The 25,735-nt window shown below is 48.7% G+C and overlaps 1 protein-coding gene across 1 annotated transcript; it reads right to left on the reverse strand.

Moving 5' to 3' along the window:
• Positions 1-5,386: 5,386 nt before the first annotated feature.
• Positions 5,387-23,640, reverse strand: NLRP12 (NLR family pyrin domain containing 12). The gene is made up of 10 exons (XM_052656598.1): positions 23,352-23,640; positions 22,415-22,495; positions 19,361-21,044; positions 15,531-15,701; positions 14,113-14,283; positions 11,656-11,826; positions 10,361-10,531; positions 9,042-9,212; positions 5,963-6,133; positions 5,387-5,474 (listed from the first exon to the last, which is right to left on the reverse strand). Exons 1-10 carry the CDS (start codon positions 23,638-23,640, stop codon positions 5,387-5,389), a joined length of 3,168 nt encoding a protein of 1,055 aa, XP_052512558.1.
• Positions 23,641-25,735: the final 2,095 nt, after the last annotated feature.

Here is a 25,735-nt window from a genome sequence, read left to right on the forward strand (position 1 = left end):
TTTCTGAACTTGATCCAACAATCTTTAGCAAATTCCATGGACTTGTTACTCTTTGTCCAGAATTTCTTATAGGGAGAATACTCAGATCTCAATAATATGCATAAATTTAGTGAAACAGCACATTTTTGAAAGATCCTGAAACTATTTTGAGAAATTGTAATATAGTTGTTAAAAAGAAACATTTAAAATACCTTTTAATGGGGTTTTGGATTTAAAGAACTCAGAAGTGATCCCTACATCAATGCTTTGTATGAATATGCAGAGATTCAGAGATAATATGAACAGAATTAGATGTGTCCTTGCTTGTTTTTTTTCCGTCCATCACCCTTCCTCTAGGTTTCAGTCTTTCAGCTTCCACACCATTCACATTGTAAAGCGCTGTCCATAGTTTAGAATGTTTGCCAAGACCCCTGGCATTATCCACAAAAAGTTGAAGGTACTCCATTGCCTTCCCCAGTTGTGACAACCAAATGTGTCTCCAAACTTTGCCAGATGTCCCCTGGGGAGGGAAAAAAAACACCCTCAATCGAAAACCACTATCCTAGACTATAAAATCCATGGTTTTATTCACCCCAACCCCCCCAGACACTAACAAGCATGCCTTGGCGTGTCTTATGTGCTCAACAAATAATTGCTAAATAGTAAATAGTAGTTGAATGAATAACCGAGTCCCCGGAAGGTACAGTTATATTCTTTTGGGGTACTTCTGTTAGGTAGGTAGAACAGGGAAAAGGAGTCCAAAATGGCGGTGGCTAAAAGCACTTCTATGCATTTTCCTAGTTTGTTTATAATTTGTTTTTTTTCTGATGGTATAAACAATGAAGGAGTCGACGACTTAAAAAATATATATATTGGAGGATGGGTCTCACTCAGAATGGGGCAGGGTGGGTCTGGGTGGGTCTGGGTGGAGACCTGTGGAGGGGAGTGGTCTTCTCCGCAAAGGCTGGGTCTTTGGCTTATATAAGAGGTCGGCAGGTCTGAAGCCTGACTGCCTGGCGAGAGAAGCAATGAGGTCCTGTGTCTTGTGAGTATCACCTGCACATTCTTTTCCTTAAATTGTTCATCCTTTTCTCTTTCCAGCTGCTCTGTTTTCAGTAAGTTTTATTGCTTTGCCTTCTGAAATTGCACAGGGTTCCTACCTCTTGGTTTAACCCGAAGCTACCTTTTCTCATTTAAACTGCCCTTGTGAATTCTAATAGGTTTTTTCATCATTCTTTTTCAGCCAGGAGGCATGCAGGATATTCCCAACTTGGGATCGAACCCACGTCTCCTGCATCGAAAGTACTGAGGCGTAATAACCGAGAATCCCACCCTCAACTCGCCCAACCAGTGTGTGCTGCTCTGGTGCCTGAGCTCTTGTGTCCCCAGAGTTGCTCTAGCGTTTGGCCAGCGACATGTAGGGACGGGAGTTTTCTTGCTCCATTTCTGCGTAAATTGAGGCAGCCTTGAGGTTTTCACTTCTACCCGCACGACGTGGCAAGAGGGGTCCTAGTTCCCAACCAGGGACTAGACCTTCCCCACCTCCGTGCTTCAAATGCAGAGGACTTGGCTGGGAAGTCCAAGGCAAAGTCAGAAATCGAGTAAGCTCGGCATGCAGTGACTTCTCACCTGCATGTATTTAGCTGTCCTTAACTGAAGTTTTACTCCTATAATAGTGAAGGGGCGGGGGGTGAACTCAAGCTTCATAACCGGGCTTCCCTGTTGGCTTTTCCCTCTTGGCCTTGCGGTTTGGGATTAAGGTGGGGTTAGTGCTAATCCTTTGAAGCGTTCAGTCTTCTAAATCCTTCGCTTGGTGCTCCTGGCCCGCAACTTCTCAGCCTGTGGTACTCAAACTGTGGGGGCACTTCCGTTTTACGAAGGGAAGTGCCGCCATGTTTTGAGTGTTACCGGTTGAGAGAGTAGCTTCCACTTGGTGAAAACATTAACTGGGCGCCTGGTATGAGTGGGGAAGTTGTCTAAAGTGTCCTTAACGTTGTCTCCTTACACCAATGACTTTTCCAGAGATCACTAAACTTCTTTTCCTAGGATCAGGGTCAGAACAGGTTCCAGCAAACCCAAACCGGGATGCTCAAAATGGGGGTGCTTGCCGATTTGTGACTGGAAAGTGCTCCCATTTCGAGCGTCCCTGTTCCGGGAAAACCATCTACGGGTTGGAATCTGCGATGTCTGCTCGTGTTTACCGATCCTGCACTTCATTACTGACTCAAGTCGGAGGTTCTGTCAGCAACCAAGGACTTCCCATGTAGTCAATGGTGGGTTTTACTTCCAACTCCACGGCTTTTGTCTGTAATCTGCCTTTTGTAATCTGTAACCTGTTGCTCCATTAAAAGCTCTGCCTAATATAATTGTCAACAATCATTTGCTTTTAATCTTAAAAGCTCTGCCTATTACAGTTTTGTTTCAATTATAAAATTGGTTTAAATAGTAATAAAAACAGTATGCCTGTATTGTGTGCTGATTTATTTTTCTGGTCATTTCCATAGTTGGTCCTTGGGAACGCTATGGGGAGTTTCTGGGGGTTTGCTGGAAAGTGGGTCTATCTCAGTGGGCGCCTCAGGGATCTCTATGGGTCCCTTGTAGGAATTGGGTAAGGCCATTCTTAAGGGTGCAGCTTCGATCCCTAGTGTGGAAAAGATCCTGCATGTTGCTCAGGATTAAGCCCTGGAGGTGGGTTTCTAGGGTTCTAGCAATCTCACTCCCTGGGTTGGGGACTAAGGTCACAAGTCTTGGCCAGAAACTTGGGGCTAGTTATGTGGGAGACAGTTACCATGGGGATGGGGACATGGTTCATGTGAATCAGAAATGGTGAGCCGCGGATAAAGTTATTTGCTTCTCACCTCCTGTGTGACCCTCCATCCCTCTGCAGCTGGGGTGGAGCATCTCTATAGTGTTTTAGGGGTGGCTGCCATGGTCTCAACATTTTATATTTTCCAAGTTTTGCCTAGTAGCACCTGGGATATAAAGTAACTGTCAAGGTTAAAAGGAGCTTTCTGACAAGCTCCACACAGATTGGCAGTGTTAAAACGAGTGCATGCTGCTGCTGCTTCAGTCGTGTTCGACTGAAGTAGACGGGAGGCCACCAGGCTGCCCCTTCCCTGGGATTCCCCAGGCAAGAGCACTGGGGTGGGTTGCTATTTCCTTCTCCAATGCATGAACGTGTTCAGTCGTGTCCAACTCCGCGACATCATGGACTGCAGCCTACCAGGCTCCTCCGTCCATGTTATTTTCCAGGCAAGAGTACTGGAGTGGGTTGCCATTGCCTTCCCTGAGACAAGCGCAGAAGTGTTCTTCATTTAGGGCTTCCGTGGGCCTCAGGCAGGGCTTCCCTGGTGGCTCAGGTTAAAGCGTCTGCCTCCAATGCGGGAGACCCACGTTCGATCCCTGGGTCGGGAAGATCCCCTGGAGAACTAAATGCAACCCACTCCAGTATTGCCTGGAGAATCCCATGGACTGAGGAGCCTGGTGGGCTGCAGTCCACGGGGTCACAAAGAGTCTGACACGACTGAGGGACTTTACTTACTGGTGCTCAAAGGGGTAAAGAATTTGCCTACAGTAGCAGTTTGTGTCTGATGTGGCTTCCCAGGTGGCCCAGGTAAAAGGACCCGACTGCTAATGCAGGAGACATAAAAGATTTGAGCTTAGTCCCTAGAGGTCGGGAAGGTCCCCTGGAGAAAGGAATGGTAACACTCCAGTAATCTTCCCTGGAAAACGGACAGAGGCGTCTGGCTGGCTACAGTCCATGGGGCCCCAAAAGAGCCAGACACGACTTAGCAATTAAACAGTCTGGCTATTTAACACTCAGTGTTAAAGAATTAAGTTTAGAATTTGTTCAGAAGTTAAAGTGGCTAAGTTTAGAATTTGTTCAGAAGTTCAAGCGGCTGAACTGTGATCTTAGAATCAATTGGCTAGCAGTTTGCCAAGGTGCTTAAAGTGAAGTCGCTCAGTTGTGTCCGACTCTTTGCGACCCCATGGACTGTAGCCTACCAGGCTCCTCTGTCCATGGGATTTTCCAGGCAACAGTACTGGAGTGGGTTGCCATTTCCCTCTCCAGGGGATGGGTAAATGTGGAAAGTCAATTGCCAGGACTCTTGTGCTTAGAATTGAATTTAGAGATACAACTTAATGTAAATTTTATTAATAGTTGGATAATTCAGAAATCTACTAAAATTCAGTTGTAATGGTTACAGGTGTGTAATAATGGTGATTCACAATTTCTAAACATTATACCTCATTCGTAGTGGGAAATCCTGGCCATTATAATCGGGACATCCCATCTCTGAGCAGTTGTGCCATGTAGTCCTCCCCAAACCACTCCAGCCCCGGAACCTTGAGTGTCCAGTAATTAAATCCTGGAGTCCTGTGTTGCTAGTTTTAAACTAAGATGGCTCATCAGTAAAGAATCCGCCTGCAATGCTGGAGACGGAGTTCTGACTACAAAGCCAGAAAACTCATACCTTCACCTTAAGGTGTACTTTCAACTTTTATGCCCACAAGTTTCCTTAGCCTTCAGCTTTATGACAGCCGGTGCATGTGCTAAGTCCCTTCAGTCTCACTCTTTGTGACCCTATAGGCTGGAACCTGCCAAGCTCCTCTGTCCATGGGATTCTCCGGGCAAGAATACTGTTGCCATGCCCTCCTCCAGGGGATCTCCCTGACCCAGGCAGGGATCAAACCTGCATCTTTTACATCTCCTCCATTGGCAGGAGGATTGTTTACCACTAGCGCCACCTGGGAAGCCCTTACGACAGTTTAGGGATCGCTTTAAGTGGGTCAGATTACCCCTAGTTCAGCTTGCTCATGAATTTAGGGCTGCCAGAGGGGAAGGATGGGGGAAGGGGTAGTTTGGGATGGATAATATACTGCTCTATTTAAGATGGATAACCAATAAGCGCACCAAGTTCCTTATCGGGGCCTCCTGTTGTGAGCAAACTCAGGCAAGCAGGCCTGGCCGAGGAGGGTGGTTATGGTCAGCAGTTCCCTGATACTTTATTGTGGGCACTGTCACTGTATTTTTACTTTCTACAACATTTATAGCAGGACTTCACAAGATGCCAACAACTCTCCCCAGCCCATTGTCCTCTGACAATGCTGGGTGTCCTGGGAAGGGGGAGGTTGGAGGGGGCTGACAAAACTCATCCTCAATTGAGAGCTTCTGTTCCAAAATCATCTGGGACCCTGCCCTGAACTCTCTCCATGGCACCAACTCTCCAAACTAAAATTCCACACTCTTGCCCAGCAATCGCACAAACCCCAAGCAGCAAAGATTATTCTGCAGAGGATCTTGTCTCTTGAGGAAGTAAAGAGACAGAGATCATCATTGATTCATGGGTCCTGGGATGGTCCTCTTCTGTCCTGACTTCAAGAGAAGAATCAGCAGCCCAGCCACTCAGCAGCCAATGTCCAAGTAAGGTTTTGTCACTCGAAGTGCCGCCAAACTTCGGTGGGTCATTTTATTCAGGTCCATTCCAAACAACCTGAGGACACAAGATGGGAAATATTCCAGGCCACTATGGTGGCATTCCGTCCGTACAGCAAATCTCTCATACATCCTGCTTGGTTACAATATGTTAATTCCATTAAGTAGTTCATCATTGTAAATCAAATCTTATTGGGAGATAAGCTTGCTCTAAGCTATACCCCATTTTTAAGACCCTAGCCTGTGTGAGCAAATTTAATTTGTAATCATCTTATGGAAGGGCTTCCCCTGGTAGCTCAAACAGTAAAGAATCTGCCCGCAATGCAGGAGACTCAGGTTTGATCCCTGGCTGGGAAAGATACCTGGAGGAGGAAATGGCAGCCCACTCCAGCATTCTTGCCTGGAGAAGCCCACAGACAGAGGAGCCTGGCGGGCTGCAGTCCATGAGGTCACAAAGAGTCGGACATGACTGAGTGCCTAAGCATACTGACTCCTGACCCCAAGCCCCAGGGCCCGTCTCCTCCAGAGGCAGGGACCATCTCTCACCAGAGGACTCGGAGTTTGCAGCCCGGGTGGCTCAGCCTCTTGCACAGCAGCCTGACACCTGTGTTCCCCAGGGCGTTGTTGGTCAGATAAAGGTCTGTGAGGGTCTGGTTGACGCCCAGGGCAGAAGAAATGTCCTCACAGGCTTTGCCTGTGAGGCTGCAGCTGTCGAGCCTGTGGAAGATGAGAAGTGGTTGAAGCAACGTCGGCAGTTCGTGTTGGAAAGTGTCAGCTTCATAGGGAATCTGGGTGACGTTTTTAGGGATCAGTTTAAGAAAGAAGTAGACTAGAATCAGATTAGTCCAGGTTAAGGCCAATGTGGTGAGGGAAAGCATTTCATAAAGGCATTTAAAGACATTCCCCTTTGCTGTACAGTAGAAACTAACACAACGTTGTAAAGCAACTATACTCTGATAAAAATTCAAGTTTTTCATTTTATTTATTTTAATTGTTATTTATTTTTGGTTGTGCTGAGTCTTCGTTGCTGTGTGGGCTTTGGTTGTGGTGAGCGGGGCTACTCCTTAGCGGTGGTGCTCAGGCTTCTCTTGTTGCCTCTCTTGTTGCAGAGCTTGGGTTTCAGCTGGTTCAGCTCATGGGCTCAGTAGTTGTGGCTCACGGGCTCTCGAGCTGAGGATCAGTAGCTGTGGCACTCAGGCTTAGCTGCTCCCTGACATGTGAGGACTTTCTGGACCAGGGATCGAACCCGTGTCTCTTGCATTGGCAAGCAGACGCTTTATCACTGAGCCATCAGTGAAGCCCCAAATTTAATTTTTTTAAACAAAAGAAGAAAGAAAGAAAAAAGATCATAGCTCCATCTGTAATGGATATCCCGATTTTGCAGCCAAGAATTTCTCCTTCTGGTAATTCTATCCCAATTTCTCATTGAAACCCCCATCTCAGGGATTAATGGCTACAAGCTCTAGCGGTAGATATAGGGGCCAGGCCTAAGCTGGTTGGTTTCCTTGTCCCCAGCCACCACGAGTGGTTCCCTCTGGGCGCAGGATCCATCCAAAACAGTGAACCAGAATCATGCTTTCCCTAGAGATTTTTCCAGAACTTGCACCCGAAAAGAAGTCATCTATAGAGCTGTAGGCTTTTTGCCACCATGTATTGGATCAAGGCTAACTTTAACTCATAATAGAGCCAATACAGCAATAAGTAGAGGAGATCATGGAGATCAAATATCTGAATGTCTAGATCAAGCCATACCTGAAACCTACCCTTCTAGCTACACAACTTGATCAATGCTCTCCCCCATCTTTTCTTTTTTTTTTTTTAAGAAGCCAGCATGATTTGGGCTGCTTCCTGCCCCACCCAACACTATGCCATCTGATTTTCTCTGGTTTCTATTCTGTCCAATTTGTGTTTCTTTCCTGTATTCCATGCTGTTACAGTAAAAACAGGTAGCATTGAAATGTTGTTGTAGCTGGGATGTTAGATGGAAAAGTTTTCATCTTTGGCTGAGGCTGTGAGGCAGTATGTGCCTCCAAACAAGGTAGAAGGCAACAGTTCAGGACTTGAAATGGACGAGAAAGACCCAGGTGGGTGACATGTAATCACCACCTCACAAGCACAGAAGGGTAAGGAGCAGGACACAGTGAGAGCTGGGGAGGGGATTGTGGAAAGAGCTTGACCCAGATCATCCCATGTCAGGAGCACCTTCTCTGGGGTCCCCATGAGAACACACAAGTGATCCCCACAAGACAGGTATCGTTTGGACACCTGCCAGACTGGGAGGGGCTGGTACTGACATCCCAGAGGGAACCTAGCCGCACCAATGAAGGGAGAGATGGGGCTTCCTTGGTCCAGTGGTTAAGAACCCACCTGCCAGTGCAAGAGACGTGGGTTAGACTCCTGGTCCCGGAAGACCCCACATGCTGAGGAGCAGCTAAGCCCATGAGCCACAACCACTGAGTCCATGCTGTAGAGTCTGTGCTCCGCAAAAAGAGAAGCCACCGCAGTGAGAAGCCTGTGTACTTCAGCTAGAGAAAGCCCTCTCGCAGCAACCAAGGCCCAAGTGCGGGCAAAAATAAATAACAAAAGGGAGACACGCTGTCCCTAAGCCCTCAGCTTCGTTTCCAGTTACCCAGGGCCCCAGATAAGCTAGAGATTTACGAAGGGAGGAAAATTAAAAATAGATAAGCCTGGGCTTGCCTGGTGGTCCTGTGGTTAAGAATCTGCTTGCCCATGGAGGGAGCAGGGGTTTGATCCCTGGTCCAGGAAGGTCACACATGCCAGGGAACAACCACAACTACTGAGTCAACGCTCAAGAGCCGGTGAGTCACAGGTACTGAAGCCTGCCTGCCTAGAGCCTCTAAGAGATTCTTGACCATCTGAGCCACCAGCATAGACTCGCAAGAAGAGAACCCAAGGCAATGAGAAGCCCTTGCCCCGCAACAAAGAGTAGCCCCTGCTCTTTGCGACTAGAGAAAAGCAGTGAAGACCCAGCACAGCCAAAAATAACTAATTAACACAATTAATTAAAAAAATAGACACAGCCTCCTCTCATTCTAAGTGTTTTGGGAGGAAGGGATGGGCTGGTATTGGGAGAAGGGGGAAGGAAGAACATTTGACTGAAGTTTATTCTGGACCAGACTGAAGTTTTTAAAAAATATTTATTTATTTATTATTTATTTAACTGCATCAGGTCTTGGTTGAGGCATGTGGGATCTAGTTCCCGACCAGGCATTGAACTCAGGCCCCCTGCATTGGGAGCGAGGAGACTTATTAGCCACTGGACCACCTGGGAAGTCCCAGATTGAACTTTTATTACATAAAGGTTACCAGAAAGCTATAAATCTGCCCAAGTAAATGCCCAGAGAAAAGGGGAGTTTTACAGAACATGTTTAGAGGCAATGACTGGATGGAAAAACTTAGCCTCGTCTGTTTGTATTCCAGAGGATGAATTACTCAGCGACTCATTTACACAGCTTTTCTTTCCACCTCTGAGCATCTCGTATCTTCCAGAGAGATGGAGGGATGGAAGGATAAGTCCAATAGAAAAAAAGATAAGGACAGATCCCCTCCCACCCCTGCCAGGGACCAGCATCACACCCAGCAGTCCTGCCTCCCAGCCACTCACCACAGTTTCCGGACTCTGCAGGTGGGGTGTCGCAGCCCCTCACACAGCAAGGACATGCCGTGGTCTCCCAGGTCATTAAAGCTCAGGTCCAGCTCCCACAGGTGGGAGCTGACCCCAAGCACAGCAGAGAGACCCTCACAGGCTGCAGAGCTGAGCCGGCAAATGCCGAGCCTGGGAAGACATTAAGCACAGGAGAGAGCTGGCTCATTCCTTCTGAAGTTTTTTTGGGGAAGAGAGGTTGGATCTTACTTCCTCCACCAGGGATTGAACCCCGGTCCTCAGCAGTGAAAGCAGGGAGTCCTAACCACTGGACTACAGGGAATTCCCAGATGTCTTCAGCTTAATGGGGTCGACAATGCTACTGTATTAACTAGTGAATATTATGCAAAAGAAGCAGACTCACAGATACAAGAACAAACTAGTGTTTAGGGGTGGGGAGAGGGAATGGGGGAGGGGCAAGATGAAATTGACAGTCCTGCTGCTTTTTTTTTTTGCCCCACCCAGAAGCTTCTGGGGTCTTAGTGCCCCAACCAGGGATCGAACCCCAGCCCCCAGCAATGAAAGTGTAGAGTCCTAACCACTGGACCACCAGGGAATTCCTCATTTTCTTTTTTTTTAATTTGCTTTTTCATCTCTTCCACCATTTAAAAATATAATCTCTGAGCCAGATCTTATGCTAGTCACTGGCACACGCTGTTGCCACAATGTATTGTTCCTGTACTTCTGGAATACAACAACACACACACACATTTTGATAAGTGACACTGAGGAGAAAAATAAGGTCAAATAGGATCCTAAAAGTAGTCTTATCTAGGAGCTGGAGAAGGTGTGCATGAAGAAGAAGCATTTGCTTTGGATCCTAACAGATGAAACAGGTATTATCAGGGTGAACAAAAGAAGAAATCAGAGCAGAAGTGCATCTCAGGGAGACTTCCCTGGTGGTCCAGTGGCTAAGATTCCAGGCTGCCAATGCAGGGGGCCTGGGTCTGATCCCTAGTCAGGAAACTAGATCCCACATACTAAAACTAAGAGTTTGCATACCACAACTAAAAATCCTGCATGCTGCAAGTAAGACCCTGCAGGCAGCTAAATAAATAAATAATAAATAAAATAAATGTTAAAAGAAAAAAAAAAGGAGTGCATTCCAGGAAGAAGGAACTGCTTGTGCAAAGGCTCTGTGGCAGAAAAACCTTTGACAGGAGGCCGATGGAGTTAGAGGTTAGGAGAGGAGGGGAGGGAGACAGCCCCCCTGAGCCCAGGCAGGAGGGCAGGAATCATGACTTTGGACTCCTAGGATGGTGAGGAAAGCAGGGACTCACCGGAGGGTCTGGAGTTTGCACTGGGGGTGCCTGAGGCCCTCACACAGCAGCAGCACCCCGGGGTCCCCCAGGTCATTCAGGCTTAGGTCCAGCTCCACCAGGCTCTGGTTCACGCGGAAGGTGGATGCCAGGTCTTCACATGCAGCACCAGTGAGAAGGCAGATCTTCAACCTGCAAAATCCAGTTCGGCGTGTGCTCAGGAGGGTTTCCTGTACAATGCTGATGCTATCCTCACTGCCCCCAATCTTTTTAAAAAATTTTATTACAGTCGACTTGATTTACAATGTTCTTTTAATACCATGTTCTTTTAATATAATACAATGTTCTTTTAATAGCAAAGTGACTCAAGTTATTCATATTCTTTTCCATTAGGGTTTATCACAGGATATTGGATATAGTTCCCTGTGCTCTACAGTAGGACCTTGTTTATCCATTCAGTTTATAATAGTTAGCATCTGCTAACCCCAAATGCCCAGGCCTTCCCTCCTCCACCCTGCCTTCCCCTTTGCAACCACAAGTCTGTTCTCTGCAATGGTGAATCTGTTTGTTTCATAGATGAGTTTGTGTCACATTTTAGATGCCACGTATGAGTGATATCATTTTAGATTCCATGTGTAAGTGATATCATTTGTCTTTCTCTTTCTGAGTGACTTTGCTTAGTATGATCATCTCTAGGTCCATCCATGTTGCTGCAAATGCCTGCCCCTAATCTTAAAAGGAATGTTTTCAAATAAACCACTTGTTTGAAATATGGCCAAAGGCCTAAATAGACATTTCTCCAAAGAAGATATATAAATGGCCACAAATCATGTGAAAAAAAATGTTCAACATTATTAATCATTAGGAAAACGCAAGTCAAAAGCACAATGAGATATCACCTCATACCCATTCGGATAGACATTATCCAAAAAACAGAGAGCAACAGGTGTTAGTGAGGATGTGGAGAAATTGGAACCTCTTTGCACTGTTGGTAGAAATGTACAATGGTGCAGTGGCTACGGAAAATAGTGCTTCCTCAAAAAATTAAAAATAGCTGTGTGTGTGTGTGTGTTCAGTTGTGATTGACTCTTTGCAAACCCATGAACTGTAGCCTGCCAGGCTCCTTGGTCCATGGGATTTCTCGGACAAGAATACTGGAGTAGGTTGCCATTCCCTTCGTCTGAGGATATTCCCCACCCAGGGTTTGAACCTAGGTCTTGTGCACTGCAGGCAGATTCTTTACCCTCTGAGCCACAGGGAAGCCCATATGAGGTCCCTAGAGGAGTCAGATTCACAGAGACACCGGTAGAACTCACCACAAAATCCGCAGCCTACAGACTGGGTGCCTCAAGCCTTGACACAGCAGCCTCAGGCCCGAGTCTTCCAGCGCATTTCCTGTCAGGTCCAGCTCCAGAAGATGGCAACTAGTGCTGAGCACAGAGGCGAGCTCCCGGCAGGCCTCGGCCTCCAGCTGACACTTCCTCAACCTTGGGAGGAAAGAGAAGAGTTGAAGAAGGTGCCATCTTGCTTTTCCGTGTCTTGATGGTTCCTGCTCTGGCCCATTGAATCAGTCGACATGCTTCCCTGGTGGCTCAATGGAAAAGAACCTGCCTGCCAATACAGGAGACGTGGGTTCGATCCCTGGGTCAGGAAGAACCCCTGGAGGAGGAAATGGCAGTCCACTCCAGTATTCTTGCCTGCAGCATCCCATGGACAGAGGAATCTGGCAGGCTGTAGTCCATGGAGTTGCAAAGAATCAGACACGACTAAGCGACTTCACTTTCTTCTTTCTATAGTTCCTTTTGGAGAAGGAAATGGCAACCCACTCCACTGTTCTTGCCTGGAGAATCCCATGGACGGAGGGGTCTGGTGGGCTGCAGTCTATGGGTTGCAGTGTCGGACACAACTAAGCAACTAACACACACACACACACACACACACACACACACACACGGGTGGTCTCATGGAGGCAGTGTACACAGTAATAGTTCAGAGCAGGGTCTCTAGGGTTCAACAACCTGTTCCCCACCCCCCATACTTTGACCTCAAGGGAGATTTTTGTTTTGTTTTTGGGGTTTTTTGTTTGTTTGTTTAGCTGCATCCCATAGTGGCTTGTGGGACCTTAGTTCTCAGACCAGGGATTGAACCCTGACCCTTGGCAGCGAGAGGACAGAGTCCTAACCACTGAACCACCAGGGGATTCCCTCAAGCGAGTTTTCCTCAGGTCTCAGCTTTCTGTTACATGTGCCACCATGTCTCAAGTTACTGACTACAATAAGGATACTAATTACGCCGGCTCAGGGTGGTTGTGAGGATTACATAATTTATTAGAAGCAGTGGGGTAGAGCCAGCCTGACACATGGTCAGTGCTCCACCAGCGGGGGTCACTGTTTGTTGAACATCCTGGAGGAGGCGCCTCCTCACCCACCTTTGGCACATGGTGTGCAGTGAGGGAAGGCTCTCTGGGAGGACTTGAGCTGGTTCTAGAAGGGTAAGTAGAAGTTGATTTGGAGGAATAAGATGAGGAGCAGTGAGATAATAGAAAAAAAAAATACACACACACACACACACACACACACACACACAAAGTCTCTGCTCTGGCTGCTGGCGGCACAGAGTTCCTAAATCTCTAATTTCCTAAGGGATAAAACAAAAGCAAAAACATGGGACTTCCCTGGTGATCCAGTGGTTAAAATCTGCCTTGCAATGCAGGGGACACAGGTTCCAGGCAATGAAGCCTTACTCTGATGCCATCTCCAGGTAGATAGTGTTAGAACCAATTTAAATTCCAGAACACCCAGTTGGCGTCACATGCCTTCGTGTGAGGATAACTCCACACATAAAGTGTCAGAAGTAGAGTGTTGGGGGCCTTCCCTGGAGGTCCCACGGTTAAGAGTTTACCTTCCCACTGGGGTGGGAGGGGTGCGGTCTGGGTTTGATCCCTGATAGGGGAACTAAGATCCCACATGCCTTGTGGCCAAAAACCCAAAAATACAAAACAGAAGCAATATTGTAACTAATTCAATAAAGAGTTTAAAAGTGGTCCACATCAAAAAAAAGTCTTTAAAAATGGGAAAAGAATGAAGCGTTCTTATGAGTAGTGGTAACAAAGACATAGAGGGGGAAGGCAGGGTGATTTTTTGAAAACAGTGGCACGGAAGAAACAGGAAGTTGCACAAGAAAAGGATCTTTGCATGGAGACCTTTGGGGTTCTGAGTACTCAGGATGTGGTCAATAAATAGGGTGTGGGTTCTGGGTGGGCAGGGGCCCCAGGGACTCCTCACCATGTGGAAATGACTGGGGTCAGAAGAGGCCAGAAACAGGTTCTCCAAAGTGCAAAGAGTCCAGAGCGGGAGTCTCAGGTCAAGGGTCTAAGGGCAGCTCTAATTTGAGCTCAGTGGTAAAGAATATGCCTGCCAAGCAGGAGATTTGGGTTCAAACCCTGGGTCGGGAAGATCCCCTGGAGGAGGAAATGGCAGCCCACTCCAGTATTCTTGCCTGGAGCATCCCATGGACAGAGGAACCTGGTGGGCTACAGTCCACGGGGTGGCAAAAGAGTCAGACACGACTGAAGTGACTCAGCACACTCGCACAAAGTGCAGAGTCTGGGAGGGGTGGCATCTCAGGTCATGGGTCTAAGGGCCGCTGTGATGAGAGGTAGGGGTTTGGGGATTGACATCTGGGGAGATGCTTCAAGTCCCAGGACACAAGCAGCTTGTCCCAGGAGGTCACAGAGGTGAAGGACATGTTCCTGGGCGGGGGGGGACACTCACTGCACCACCTGCAGCCTGCACTTGGGGTGCCGGAGCCCCTGGCAAAGCAGCTGCACGCCCAGCAGCCCCAGGGCATTGCCACTGAGGTCCATCCTCAGTAAGTGCTTGTTGGCGATCAGTGCGGTCGTCAGGTCCTGGCAGACGGAGCTGGAAACTCGGCATCTCTTCAGCCTGGGACGCAAAGAAGAAAAGAGCCAGGTGATTTCGTTTGGGGTTGTTTTGTAAAGGGGCTTCCCAGGTGGCGGGTACTAGTGGTAAAGAACCCGCCTCCCAACGCAGGAGATGTAAGAGAGGCAGGTTCGATCCCTGGGTGGGGAAGATCCCCTGGAGGAGGGCACGGCAACCACTCCAGTATTCTTGCCTGGAGAATCCCACGGACAGAGGAGCCCGGCGGGCTGCAGTCCACGGGGTCACAAAGAGTCAGACACAACTGAGTGATTAAGCACGCATAGTTGGTTTACAATCTTGTGTTAGTTTCAGGTATATAGCAAGGCAAGGTGATTCAGCTTTACTGAATATATACAAATATAAAAATTATATGAATACATATATGAATATATATATCAGATTCTTTTCCTTTATAGGTTATTATAAGATATTGAGTAGAGTTCCTTGTTCTCTACAGTAGATCCTTGTTGGTTATCTATTTTATATATGAGCTTTCCTGGTGGCTCAGAGGTAAAGAACCCACCTGCCAATGCAGGAAATGCAGGTTCAATCCCTGGGTTGGGAAGATCCCCTGGAGAAGGCAATGGCAACCCCCTGTAGTATTCTTGCCAAGACTACAGTCCATGGGCTCACAAAGAGTGGGGCCCGACTCAGCAACTAAAGGACAACAACAAAGTGTATATATTTTAATCTCCACCCCCTAATTTATCCCTCCTCTCCCCATTCTCCTTTTCTCCATCACTACAAGAAGGTAATTAAGTTAAAGTGAGGTCATTAGGGTGGACCCTGGTCCCATATGACTGGTGTCCTTATGCGGAGAGGAGATTAGGACAGAGACACACACAGAGGAAAGACCCTGTGAGAACATGGAGAAGGTGGCCGTGGCCGTCTGCAAGGCAGGGAGAAGGGCCCCGGAGGAAACCAAGCTTGCCAACACACTGAGCCAGAACTCCCAGCCTCCACAGCTTTGAGAAAATCAAAGTCTATCACTTAAGTCATCCAGCCTGTGGTGCTTTCTTATGGGAGCCCAAGCAAACATCATCCTATGATTTTTTTTTTTTTGGCCACACCACGCGGCTTGCAGGATTTTAGCATCCCAACCAGGGATTAAACCTGTGCCCCTGGCAGTAGAAGCTGGACGTTTTAACCACTGGACCACCAGGGAAGTCCCACCCTCTGCTCTTTCTGATGGAGCCCCTTAGGATGGAACGGTAGGTCCCCCAGAAGCTCACAGACCAGCCTGGACTCACCTCAGGTTCTGCAGTCTGCAGTTGGGGTGTCTGAGTCCTTGACACAGCAGCTTCACCCCCCGGCTTCCCAGGGCGTTGCTGTGCAAAGCCAGCTCCACCAGGCTGGGGTTGGTGCTTAGGGCAGCAGCCAGCTGTTCGCTGTAGACATCAGGTAAAACGTGCCTTTCGGGGCTGTGGGAAGGACACAGGATGGTCAGTTTAGAGATGTTTGGCCCTGGCACGTGTGCTCAGCCCTCAGTCATCTCCCACTCTTTGGCCGCCAGGCTCCTCTGTCCGTGGAATTTCCCAGTAAGAAGACTGGAGTGGGTTAGTATTTCCTTCTCCTGGGCATTTTCCCAACCCAGGGATCGAACTCACGTCTCCTGTGTCTCCTGCATTGGCAGGTGGGTTCTTTGCCGCGGAGCCTGAGGGCGTCCCAAGCAGCGCTAGTGGTAAAGAACCCGCTTGTCAATACAGGAGACGTAAGAGACAGAGGTTCAATCCCTGGGTCGGGAAGATCCCCTGGAGAAGGGAATGGCTACCCACTCCAGTACTCTTGCCTGGAGAGTCCCATGGACAGAGGAGCCTGGTGGGTTACAGTCCATGGGGCCGCCAAGAGTAGGACACAACTGAAGCAACCTAGCACACATGCGCACACCAGGGAAGCTCCATATTTGAATATGGACTGAGTATTAGAAGATATTAAGGAACTGTGTCTTTTGGTTGTTGCTTTTGTTTTTTGCTATGCTGATCAATTCCTGGGTTCAATCTGGTATTGAATCCAGGCCCTTCACAGGGACAGCAGGAAGCCCTAACCACTGGAAAGTGAAAATGAAATTGCTCAGTCATGTCCAACTCTTTGCGACCCCATGCACTGTAGCCTACCAAGTTCCTCCATCCATGGGATTTTCCAGGCAAGAGTACTGGAGTGGGTTGCCGTTTCCTTCTCCAGGGGATCTTCCCAACCCAGGGATTGAACCTGGGTCTCCCGCATTGTAGGCAGACGCTTTACTGTCTGAACCACCAGGGAAGTCCCCTAACCACTGGACCACCAGGAAATTCCCAGGAATTGTTAATTTTGTTAGGAATGATGATGCCATGGTGAGGGAAAGGGGCACAGGTTCAATCCCTGGTTGGGGAAATAGGATCCCACAAGCCTAGCAGGAACAATCCCCCCCAAAATTTTTTTTGAGGAAAAAAAAAAAAGCAAGACGGAACAATAGATGAAGCACATTTGGCAAAATGTTGCAACTGGTTAAATAAATGATGAATATATATATTCATCTATCTCTCTCTATATATATACTCTGCGTATATTTGAAATATTCCATTGTAACGTGTTTTTTTTTTTTTCCAAAAGCATTAGCAAGCAACTCAGAGAGGGCAGAAAACCATATAGCTCTGCTCCTTGATTGAGTAACTGTCAGGGAGCTCTTTAAATTTATTGATTTATTTATTTTGGCAGTGCATGCAGTGTGGGGGATCTAAGTTCCAAACAAGGTTAAACCCGCACCCCCTGCAGCGGAAGCACGGAGTCTTAACCCCTGGCCCACCAGGGAAAGCCCCAGAGAGCTCTTTAAAGCCTTTCATCTGTACTTGTGGTTCCCAAGTGTGGTCCCCAGGCCAGCAGCATCACCTGCTCTTCCGGTCTTCATTCTCTCTCAGTAAAGTTTGGGTGTTTCCCCCGTTATGCTGTCTTATGTCAGTTTAATTCTTAGGCCCAGCCAGAGACCCTAAGAAGGAAGAGGATTCTTCTTCCCCCGCAGTTCCAAAGCTGATGAAATCATTGTGAGACTGCACAAACGATTATTCCATCCATTTCCCCACAAATTTGCCTTTCCACAGCGTGCTGCCCCGGAAACTCAAAACGCTTTTCTTTTGTCTTGTCACAGCCCTAAAAACGTATTGTTTTTGTTAAGACTGTCCATAAGCCCAAATACTTTTTGTTTAAAATTTATTTTTAATTGGAGGATAATTGCTTACAACCTTATGTTACTTTCTGCCATACACCGACATGAATCAGCCACAGGTATACACATGTCCCCTTCCTATTGAACCTCCCTCCCATCTCCCACCCCATCCCACCCCTCCAGGTTGTCACGGAGCACCAGGTTGAGCTCCCCAAGTCAGACAGCAAATTCCCCCCGGCTGTCTATTTACATATGGCAATGTATGTTTCCACGCTCCTCTCTCAATTCCTCCCGCCCTCTCCTTCCCCCACTGTGCCCACGAGTCTGTGCCCTTTCTCTGCCTGTGTCTCCGTTGCTGCCCTGCAGATAGGTTCATCGGTGCCATCTCTCCAGGTTCCACATATATATATATGCATAACCCCAAATTCTACGGATCCCTTTGGGGTACTCATTTCTGGGTCCGTCCATGTGTAAGTGGGAACGAACGTGCCACCAAACTTCTATTTTTTTTTTTTTTAGCTTATGAATCTGTCTTTTGTAAGTCTAATTTATAAGCCCCCCGGTTTCACAACCTAAGAGAGGAGAGGGAACAAGAATGTTTCCTTTCCACTCCACTTACGTTGAAATCCTTGCTTCTAAGGTGATTCCTCAGGGAACTCAAACCAAAACAAAAGTCCTAGCCAAACACACACACAAAGAATTTCACTTGCTCAGAGTTTCCTTCACTGACCACCTCCTTTCATGTTGCCCTTCCCCCTCCAAGTCTCTGTCTGTTATATAATATTACCCGGTTTTACTTTCTTCCTAATAGATAACTCTGTTTGCAACTACCTTAATCAATTTCATTTCATTTGCCTATTGATTTATTTACTATTCTTTGTCTATCTTCCTTCTCCATTGAATGTTTGCTCTGTTAGGGGTACTGGGTGGCTTATTCATACTGTCTTTGACCTATAAAAAAAAATTGCCCAGCAACAAGGACCTACTTACTGTATAGCACAGGGGACTATACTCAATATCTTGTAATAACTTATAATGGAAAATAATCTGAAAAAACTATATATATGTATTATATATCTGAGTCACTTTGCTGTACACCTGAAACTAACACAGAAATGTCAATCAACTACACCTCAATGTGAAAAAACTTTTAAGGAAAAAAAAAAAAGACCATATAGTAAGTTTAGAAAAATCACTGGGAATTCCCTGGGGGTCTAGTGCTTAGGACTGTGTGCTATCACTGCCAGGGGCCCAGGTTCCATCCCTGGTCAGGGAACTAAGATCTCCTAAGCCCAGCAGGGCAAGGACAAGGGAAAAAAACAACCTGAAGAAAAAGGGATAGCCTAGACCACAGATATAAGGCCCTGGATAATATACGTTGACTGGATACATTCTCCTTAACATGGGCCACTATTTAGTCCTGATAAGTATTGCTTAGAGCTTCCCTGGTGGCTCAGTGGTAAAGAATCCACCTGCCAATGCATGAGACCTGGGTTCCATCCCTGGGTCAGGAGGATCCCCTGGAGCAGGGCATGGCAATCCACTCCAGTATTCTTGCCTGGAGAATCCCATGGACAGAGAAGCCTGGCAGGCTACAGTTCATTGGGTCTCAAAGAGTTGGACACAACTGAGCAACCATTAGTGTTTTTGTTCTTGTTGTTTAAGAACTGGAAAATGACCTGGGCACTGTTGACACTTTGGAGCCAAATAGTTCTTAGTGATGGAGGCTGTCCTGTGCACCGTACGTATATTTTTGCAGCATTCCTGACCTCCACCCACTAGAACCCTATCATCTGTCTGATCTCCCCTAACTGTGACAGCGAAATCCTTCTCCACATATTGCCAAATATCTCCTAGAATGGAGGGAAAAGTCACCTGCTTTGAGAACATGAACCTGGCTAAGGGCATGAACTCGGGGAGCGAGCTCCAGCAAATACTTACGATGTTGCCAGGGGCCATCTCAGCCCGTCTTCTCCATCGGCTTGGTAGGCAGCCCCGAACAGCTGCAGCACCTCGGCGTTCCTGCAGCTCTTCACACAAAAGGAGGACACTATGTATTCCATCTTGGTGGTGATGTTGTTGACCACGACCACCTGGAAGTGGCTGAGGGCTTGTTGGATGAATTCCTCCTCCTGGAGCTCGTACAGGCAGCCGAAGACCTCCAGGGCACCCTGCTTCAGGGTGGACCCCTCGCTCCGAGCCTTGCGGCGGATCCACTCGAGCAGCTCGGTCTTGACGCCAGGCGAGACTTCCCAGCCCAGCGTCTTCTCCAGGTAGCTCCTAGTCTCCTCGTTCAGGAGTCCAAACAGGAAACGGACCGTGAGGGCTAAGAAGCTCCTCTCGGAGAAGGCATACTCGGTCAGCAACCTGCTGAGGTCCCGCTCGGGGCCGGATCCGCTCGCTCCATCATCCAAGACGTAGTGCATGGCCGCGAAAAACTCCTGGAAACTCAGGTGGATGAAACTGTAGAGCGTCTCGCAGTTGATGTCCTTCTGGAAGATGTTCATGTTGAGGAAGGAAGAGACATCGGCCGCGTCCAGGCCGTGCTCCCGGAGGTCGTGCTCCGCAAAGAGGATCTTCTGTTCCCAGAGGCCGTGGGCCGCCAGGGCGCACAGCCCCCTCCGGTTGGGCGGGGACGGCAGGGTGGGGGTCCCTGGCTTGGGTTGCATCAGACTCAGGAGGTAGAGCAGGTACACGGCCGTCGTGGTCCTCGACCTCCGTCTTAAGAGCCCCCCGCCCTCCAGCTGCTGCTTGAGGCAGGTGCAGACCACCCAGCACACCATGGGGACAAAACAGAGAGTGAAGAGGGGCTCGTCGTCCCTCACGAAGCTGAAGACCTGGCCTGCCTGCTCCCTGTCGTGGAAATACCTGTGGAAGTACTCCTTGCGCTCTGCCTCGGAGAAGCCCAGGATCGCCACGTGCCTGGGATGCTCCAGCGAGCGCTGGAGCTTGGCCAGAGCAGTGGGCCGCGTGGTGATGAGGAGGGACAGCTCGGGCAGGAGCTTTTTACGAATCAGGCTGCCCAGGAGGACCTCCGCGGGCGCTTTCTTCTCCCAGCAGAGGCACCAGGGGCCCTGCGGGTCGTGGAAGGAGGGTCTGAGTTCGTCAAAGCCGTCCATGATGATGAGGAGACGCTCAGGCACGCGGACGAGCTCTTGGAGAGGAGCGCAGGGCTCCGGCCAGCAGCCGGCCAGGAGGTCCCGCGCGCTGCGCTCCGCAGTGCCTCGGTTCATCTCCCGACAGTTGATGTAGCAGACGTAGTCGAACCTGTCTTGGAAGAGCTTCCCATCGGCCCAGTCGAGCATCACTTTGTGGGCCAGCATGGATTTGCCCATGCCCGCCGCGCCCTGCAGGACGACGGTGCGCGGGGGCTCCGGGCGCTCTTCATCTGGCTCGAAGAGGGCCTCGATCTGGATGAGGCTGGCTGGCTGGCCAGCGGTCCCCGCGTTTCCCTGGCCTGTGTCTAAGAGCTTCTGCTGGGCGCATCTGGGGCTGGAGTGTTCCTTCGCCAGGAGGAGCTGCGTGTACCGGTGGCTGAGGTTGACGAACTCCCCCAGGCGCGCGTTGCGGTCTTCCATTAGCCGGAATTTCCTGCGGACGTAGTCTCTGTAGGCTTCCTGGGAATCTAACGGAGAGGAATGAAGGACCGTGAAGGATAGATTGGTCAGCAGCCTTTAATGAATGCGTGCATTAATGCAAACTGTGGTCTAGTGAACTATCTGCTTTGTGATGACCTTGGAAGTCTTTTCTAGATGGAGCCTGGGAACTTTGGTACTTTGGTACAACACCACAGAGCTTGCCTCCTTGTGGGAAGCAGAAGCATCAACATGGGAACTATTCTGTTTTTGTTGTTTTTCTTTTAACTTCCCAGGTGGCTCAGATGGTGAAGAATCCTCCTGCAATTCGAGAGACCTGGGTTCAATCCCTGGGTTGGGGAGATCCCCTGGAGAAGGGGACAGCTACCCACTCCAGTATTCTGGCCTGGAGAATTCCATGGACAGAGGAGCCTGGTGGGCTACCGTTCACAGGGTCACGAAGAGTCAGACACAACTGAGCGATTTTCACACTTCACGTTAATAGGTGGCCCAGTGATGAAGAATCTGCCTGCCAGTGCAGGAGATGCAGGTTCAGTCTCTGGCTTGGGAAGATTCCCTGGAGAAGGAAGTGGCAACCCACTCCAGTATTCTTGCCTGGGAAATACTATGGACAGAGGAGCCTGATGGGCTACAGTCCATGGGGTCTCAAAAGAATCACACATGACTGAGCACACCCGCAGGGATCGTTGATTTATTTTACAATGTGGTATCCATCTCTGCTGTACAGCAAACTGACTCACTTGTACACATATAGACATTCTTTTTCTAACTATTCTTTTCCATTATGATTTATCACAAGATATCGAATATACTTCACTGTGGTACTGTAAGACCTTGTTGTTTATCCATCCTATATAGAATAGTTTGGATCCGCTAATCCAAAACTAGTCCTTCCCTCCTCCACCCACCTCCCCCTTGGCAATTAGGAGTCTGTTTTCTAGGTCTGTGAGTCTGTTTTGTGGATAGGTTCATTTGCGCCATATTTTAGATTCTACCCGTAAGTGATATCATATGGTATTTGTCTTTCTGACTTCACCTAGTATGACAATCTCTAGTTGCATCTGTATTGCTGCAAATGGCATGATTTCATTCTTTCTTGTGGCTGAATAGCATTCCAGCTTCTTCAGGCTGGAATGGATAAAGAAGATGTGATATATATATTTATCTTTATCCATTCAACTGCCGATGGACATTTAGGTCATTCCCATGTCTCGGCTACTGTGACTGATGCTGCTGTGAGCAAAGGGGTGCATGTATCTTTTCGAATTCGAGTTTTGTTCGGGTATATGCCCAAGAGTGGGATTGCTGGGTCGTATGGTAATTCTAGTTTCAGTTTTCTGAGGAACCTCCATGCCGTTTTCCATACTGGCTGCACCAGCTTACATGGCTCGTGGCTCACCTTTTCTTGGAGCGGCAGGCAAGACGTCCAGAGAACACGCTGACTCGCTGCCCAGTGAGGGTGGGCCACCAGGTGGAGCGTCTGGAAGAGGAATTTTGACAGATCAGCTGGCACGTATCTGACTAGCCTTTCACGACAGTAACTTCCATTACATCAAACTGTCTGCATGGTAATAACTCAATGCCCACGGGTATCAATCATAGTGATTGGCACCTCCATCCATCTGATTAATCCCTCAACCAGAGCGTTCTGAGTCGGCTTGGATTCCTCCTCCCCTTCAATCCCACACCAGAAACTAGCATTTTTGAAATGTCTTTTATACATGTGTACCTGGCATATTTTTTTATTCAATACTTATTTATTGAACATCTTCTATTCTTTTATGGACTCCAAAATGTATATTTATTAAGTACTTAGTATGAAAAGTGGGGTTTCCAAGCCAGCCAGGGTGATTGAGCAGGGAGAGGGAGAAAATGAGTAAAGGAATCACAGAGAAAGTAGTGCCTTCAGGGTTCTGACAGATGAATAGGAGTTTTCCAGGTGAAGAGGGAGGTACTCCAGGCAGCTCAAACAAAGGCCAGGGGGATGGGTTAGAGGTGGCTCTTGGGAGCCCAGCGATCATCAGGAAGGAGAAGGGGCGATCTTCCCCAGTGGTCCAGTGATTAAGAACCGGCTTTCCAATGCAAGAGGCACAAGTTCAATCCCCACTGGGGGAACTAAGATTTCACATGCCTCCAGGCAACTGGAGAGAGAAACCAGCATGCTACAATGAGGACCTCACATGTCACAAGGAAGACCAGGTGCGGCCAAATTAATTAATTAATTTTTAAAACAGGAAGCAGCAGAAAAATCTTGCAAAAAACACAGCAAAACAAAAACACGAAAGAAGGGAATCGGTGGGTAGCAGCCTCAGCCCGGACCGTCACCACCTCCTTACCCCTCCCTTGGTCCTCTCTGTGGCCTCTCTCCCACAGGTCCTTCCTGTTGATACGCTGAAAGACGCCAAGGGCCAGCAGCCAGGCCTCCTGTGGCCCGAAATGAGCCGCCAGCAGCTGGGCCATTTCCAGGGGACCCGCCGGCTCCATCCGCCCCCAGGGGATCTTGGCCTCCCCCATTTCTGTCGCAGTCCCCAGGTATAACTTGAACTTCTTCAGCTCCACCGCCTCCAGTTCCTCCAAGTAGGTGCAGAGGCGACCCAGCTCACTCCTGAGCGGGGCTGGGGACATGGGGGCTCCGTGGGCCCTCCAGGAGAGAGGCTGGAGGGGTGTTTCTATACCCGGGAGGAGTGAGTACACATGCCCAGCTCTGATCACCGCAGGCAGAGACGTGAACGCCCAGACAGTCCTTCTGTTGAAATAGTGCCTCCTCCCCCTTCGATTCCTTCCCACCCCTCCCCACCACACCCTCACCTCACCAACAGGTCCACTTTGAAGAGGAGGAAGTGGAGACAGATTGGGAAATCGCAGGAGGCCTTGAGTGGTAGTGAGAAAAAGCTTTCACTTCTCTCCTTCTTCCCCGCTCCCTGGACCAAACATTCTTTGTCCTAACTACTGTCTTTGCCTCACTGGGTCCGAGGTAGATCATTATCAAAATAGTTCTTGCCCTTGGGCTGGGGGGATGTTTTCCTGGTGGTGCTAGTGGTAAAGAGCCTGCCTGCCAGTGCAGGAGACATAAGAGAGGTGGGTTCGATCCCTGGGTCGGGAAGATCCCCTGGAGGAGGGCATGGCAACCCGCCCCAGTATTCTTGTCTGGAGAATCCCATGGACAGAGGAGCCTGGTGGGCTACAGTCCATGGGGTTGCACAGAGTCAGACAGGACTGAGGCAGCCTAGCAATGCATGCTTCCTCATGGGAGAATGAGATCTCCTTTCCGATGATATCGGACTTGGATGTGTCGCTTGCATTAACCAATGTCACGGGAGCAAATGTGAACATGAAATGTGGGTGAAGGTGAGCAAATTTTTCTTCCAGGTATTGATGAGGGAGACAGAAGCTTAGAGGGGTACATGGATTCTCCACCATCACACAGCTAAACAAGGGCAGAGATAGCCATCTCATCTCCTTCAGACCAGGAAGCTGCCCTCAGATGAATGAAAGGGTATAGTCAGGACTTCCCTGGTGATCCTGGGGTTCAGAATCCCTCTTCCAGGGCAGGGGGTGTGGGTATGATCCCTGCTGGGGGAACTAAGCCCACAGACTCTGGGGCCAGCCTGCCATAATTAAGACCCCACGCAGTGCACCCCCCACCCCGAAGAAGATACAGTCTGAGAAGGATGTAGCTCAAATAGCTATCAGGTATTTATGCTGGGAAAGATTTAGGTTGGATGGGGAGAAAGGAGGGATCTTATAATTGGATATTCTTTTTTTCCTTAAAGATTTATTTATTAATTTTTGGCTGTGCTGATTTTTCATTGCTCTATGTGGGTTTTCCCTAGTTGTGGCAAGTGGGGACTATTCTTCCTTGTGGTTCTCGGGCTTGTCATTGTGGTGGCTTCTCGTTGTGGAGCAGAGGCTCTAGGGAGATGGTCAGTAGTTGTGGCACACGGGCTTAGCTGTTCCATGGTACAAGGAACCTTCACTGACCAGGGATCAAACCCATGTCCCCTGCATTGGCAAGCAGATTCCTATCCACTGTGCATGCCTGCATGCTAAGTCACTTCAGTCAAGTCTTTGCGACCCTATGGACTGTAGCCCGTCAGACTCCTCTGTCCGTGGGATTCTCCAGGCAAGAATGCTGGAGGGGTTTACCATGCCCTCTTCCAAGAATCATCCCAACCCAGGGGATCGAACCCACGTCTCTTATATCTCCAGCATCAGAAGGCAGGTTCTTTACCACTAGAGCCACTTGGGAAGCCCCTTATCCACTGTTCCACCAAGGATGTCCAGGGAGCCAGTGAATGGTTTTGAACATGGCAACGAGGTGAAGAAGGGGTTTGGGGGAAATGCTTTGGTTTCTAGGTCTTTCTAGGGACAGTGATGCAATGTGGATACCCTCTGCGATCTTCACATTCCTCTCCCCCCACCACCCTTGCCCTGGGCCTTTTCTGGTCAAGTGAGAGCCTGGAAGCACTTTCTAAGCTTCACCCTAAACTTTTATAGGCTTGGTGAGGAAATGAAGAAGTAGGACACAGCGTAAGTCCTTCCACAGTCTATGTAAACTGGGAATTTCGGAGATGAGGTGTTTGGCGCTGACACTTACTTGTGACATGCTTTAATTGTCCTGTTCTCAGTTCCCTCTTTCCTCAACTACCATCCACACTGGAAGTCTGCCTCTTCAACAGCTGGAGCTTCTAGAAGGAAAGACAGGACCCCTGTGCTTAGT

Source organism: Budorcas taxicolor, chromosome 18, assembly GCF_023091745.1.
Source record: "Budorcas taxicolor isolate Tak-1 chromosome 18, Takin1.1, whole genome shotgun sequence".
NCBI lineage: Eukaryota > Metazoa > Chordata > Mammalia > Artiodactyla > Bovidae > Budorcas > Budorcas taxicolor.

What these genes read in the sequence shown, in the direction of transcription:
- NLRP12 (XM_052656598.1), bottom strand. Translation starts at nt 23,640, where the DNA reads ATGTCCCCAGCCCCGCTCAGGAGTGAGCTGGGTCGCCTCTGCACCTAC. An exon ending in GCCTGCCGCTCCAAGAAAAG is followed by an intron (nt 21,045 to 22,414) that starts GTGAGCCACGAG and finishes CCTCTCCGTTAG; the next exon opens with ATTCCCAGGAAGCCTACAGA. An exon ending in TGCAAACTCCGAGTCCTCTG is followed by an intron (nt 5,475 to 5,962) that starts GTGAGAGATGGT and finishes TTGTGTCCTCAG; the next exon opens with GTTGTTTGGAATGGACCTGA.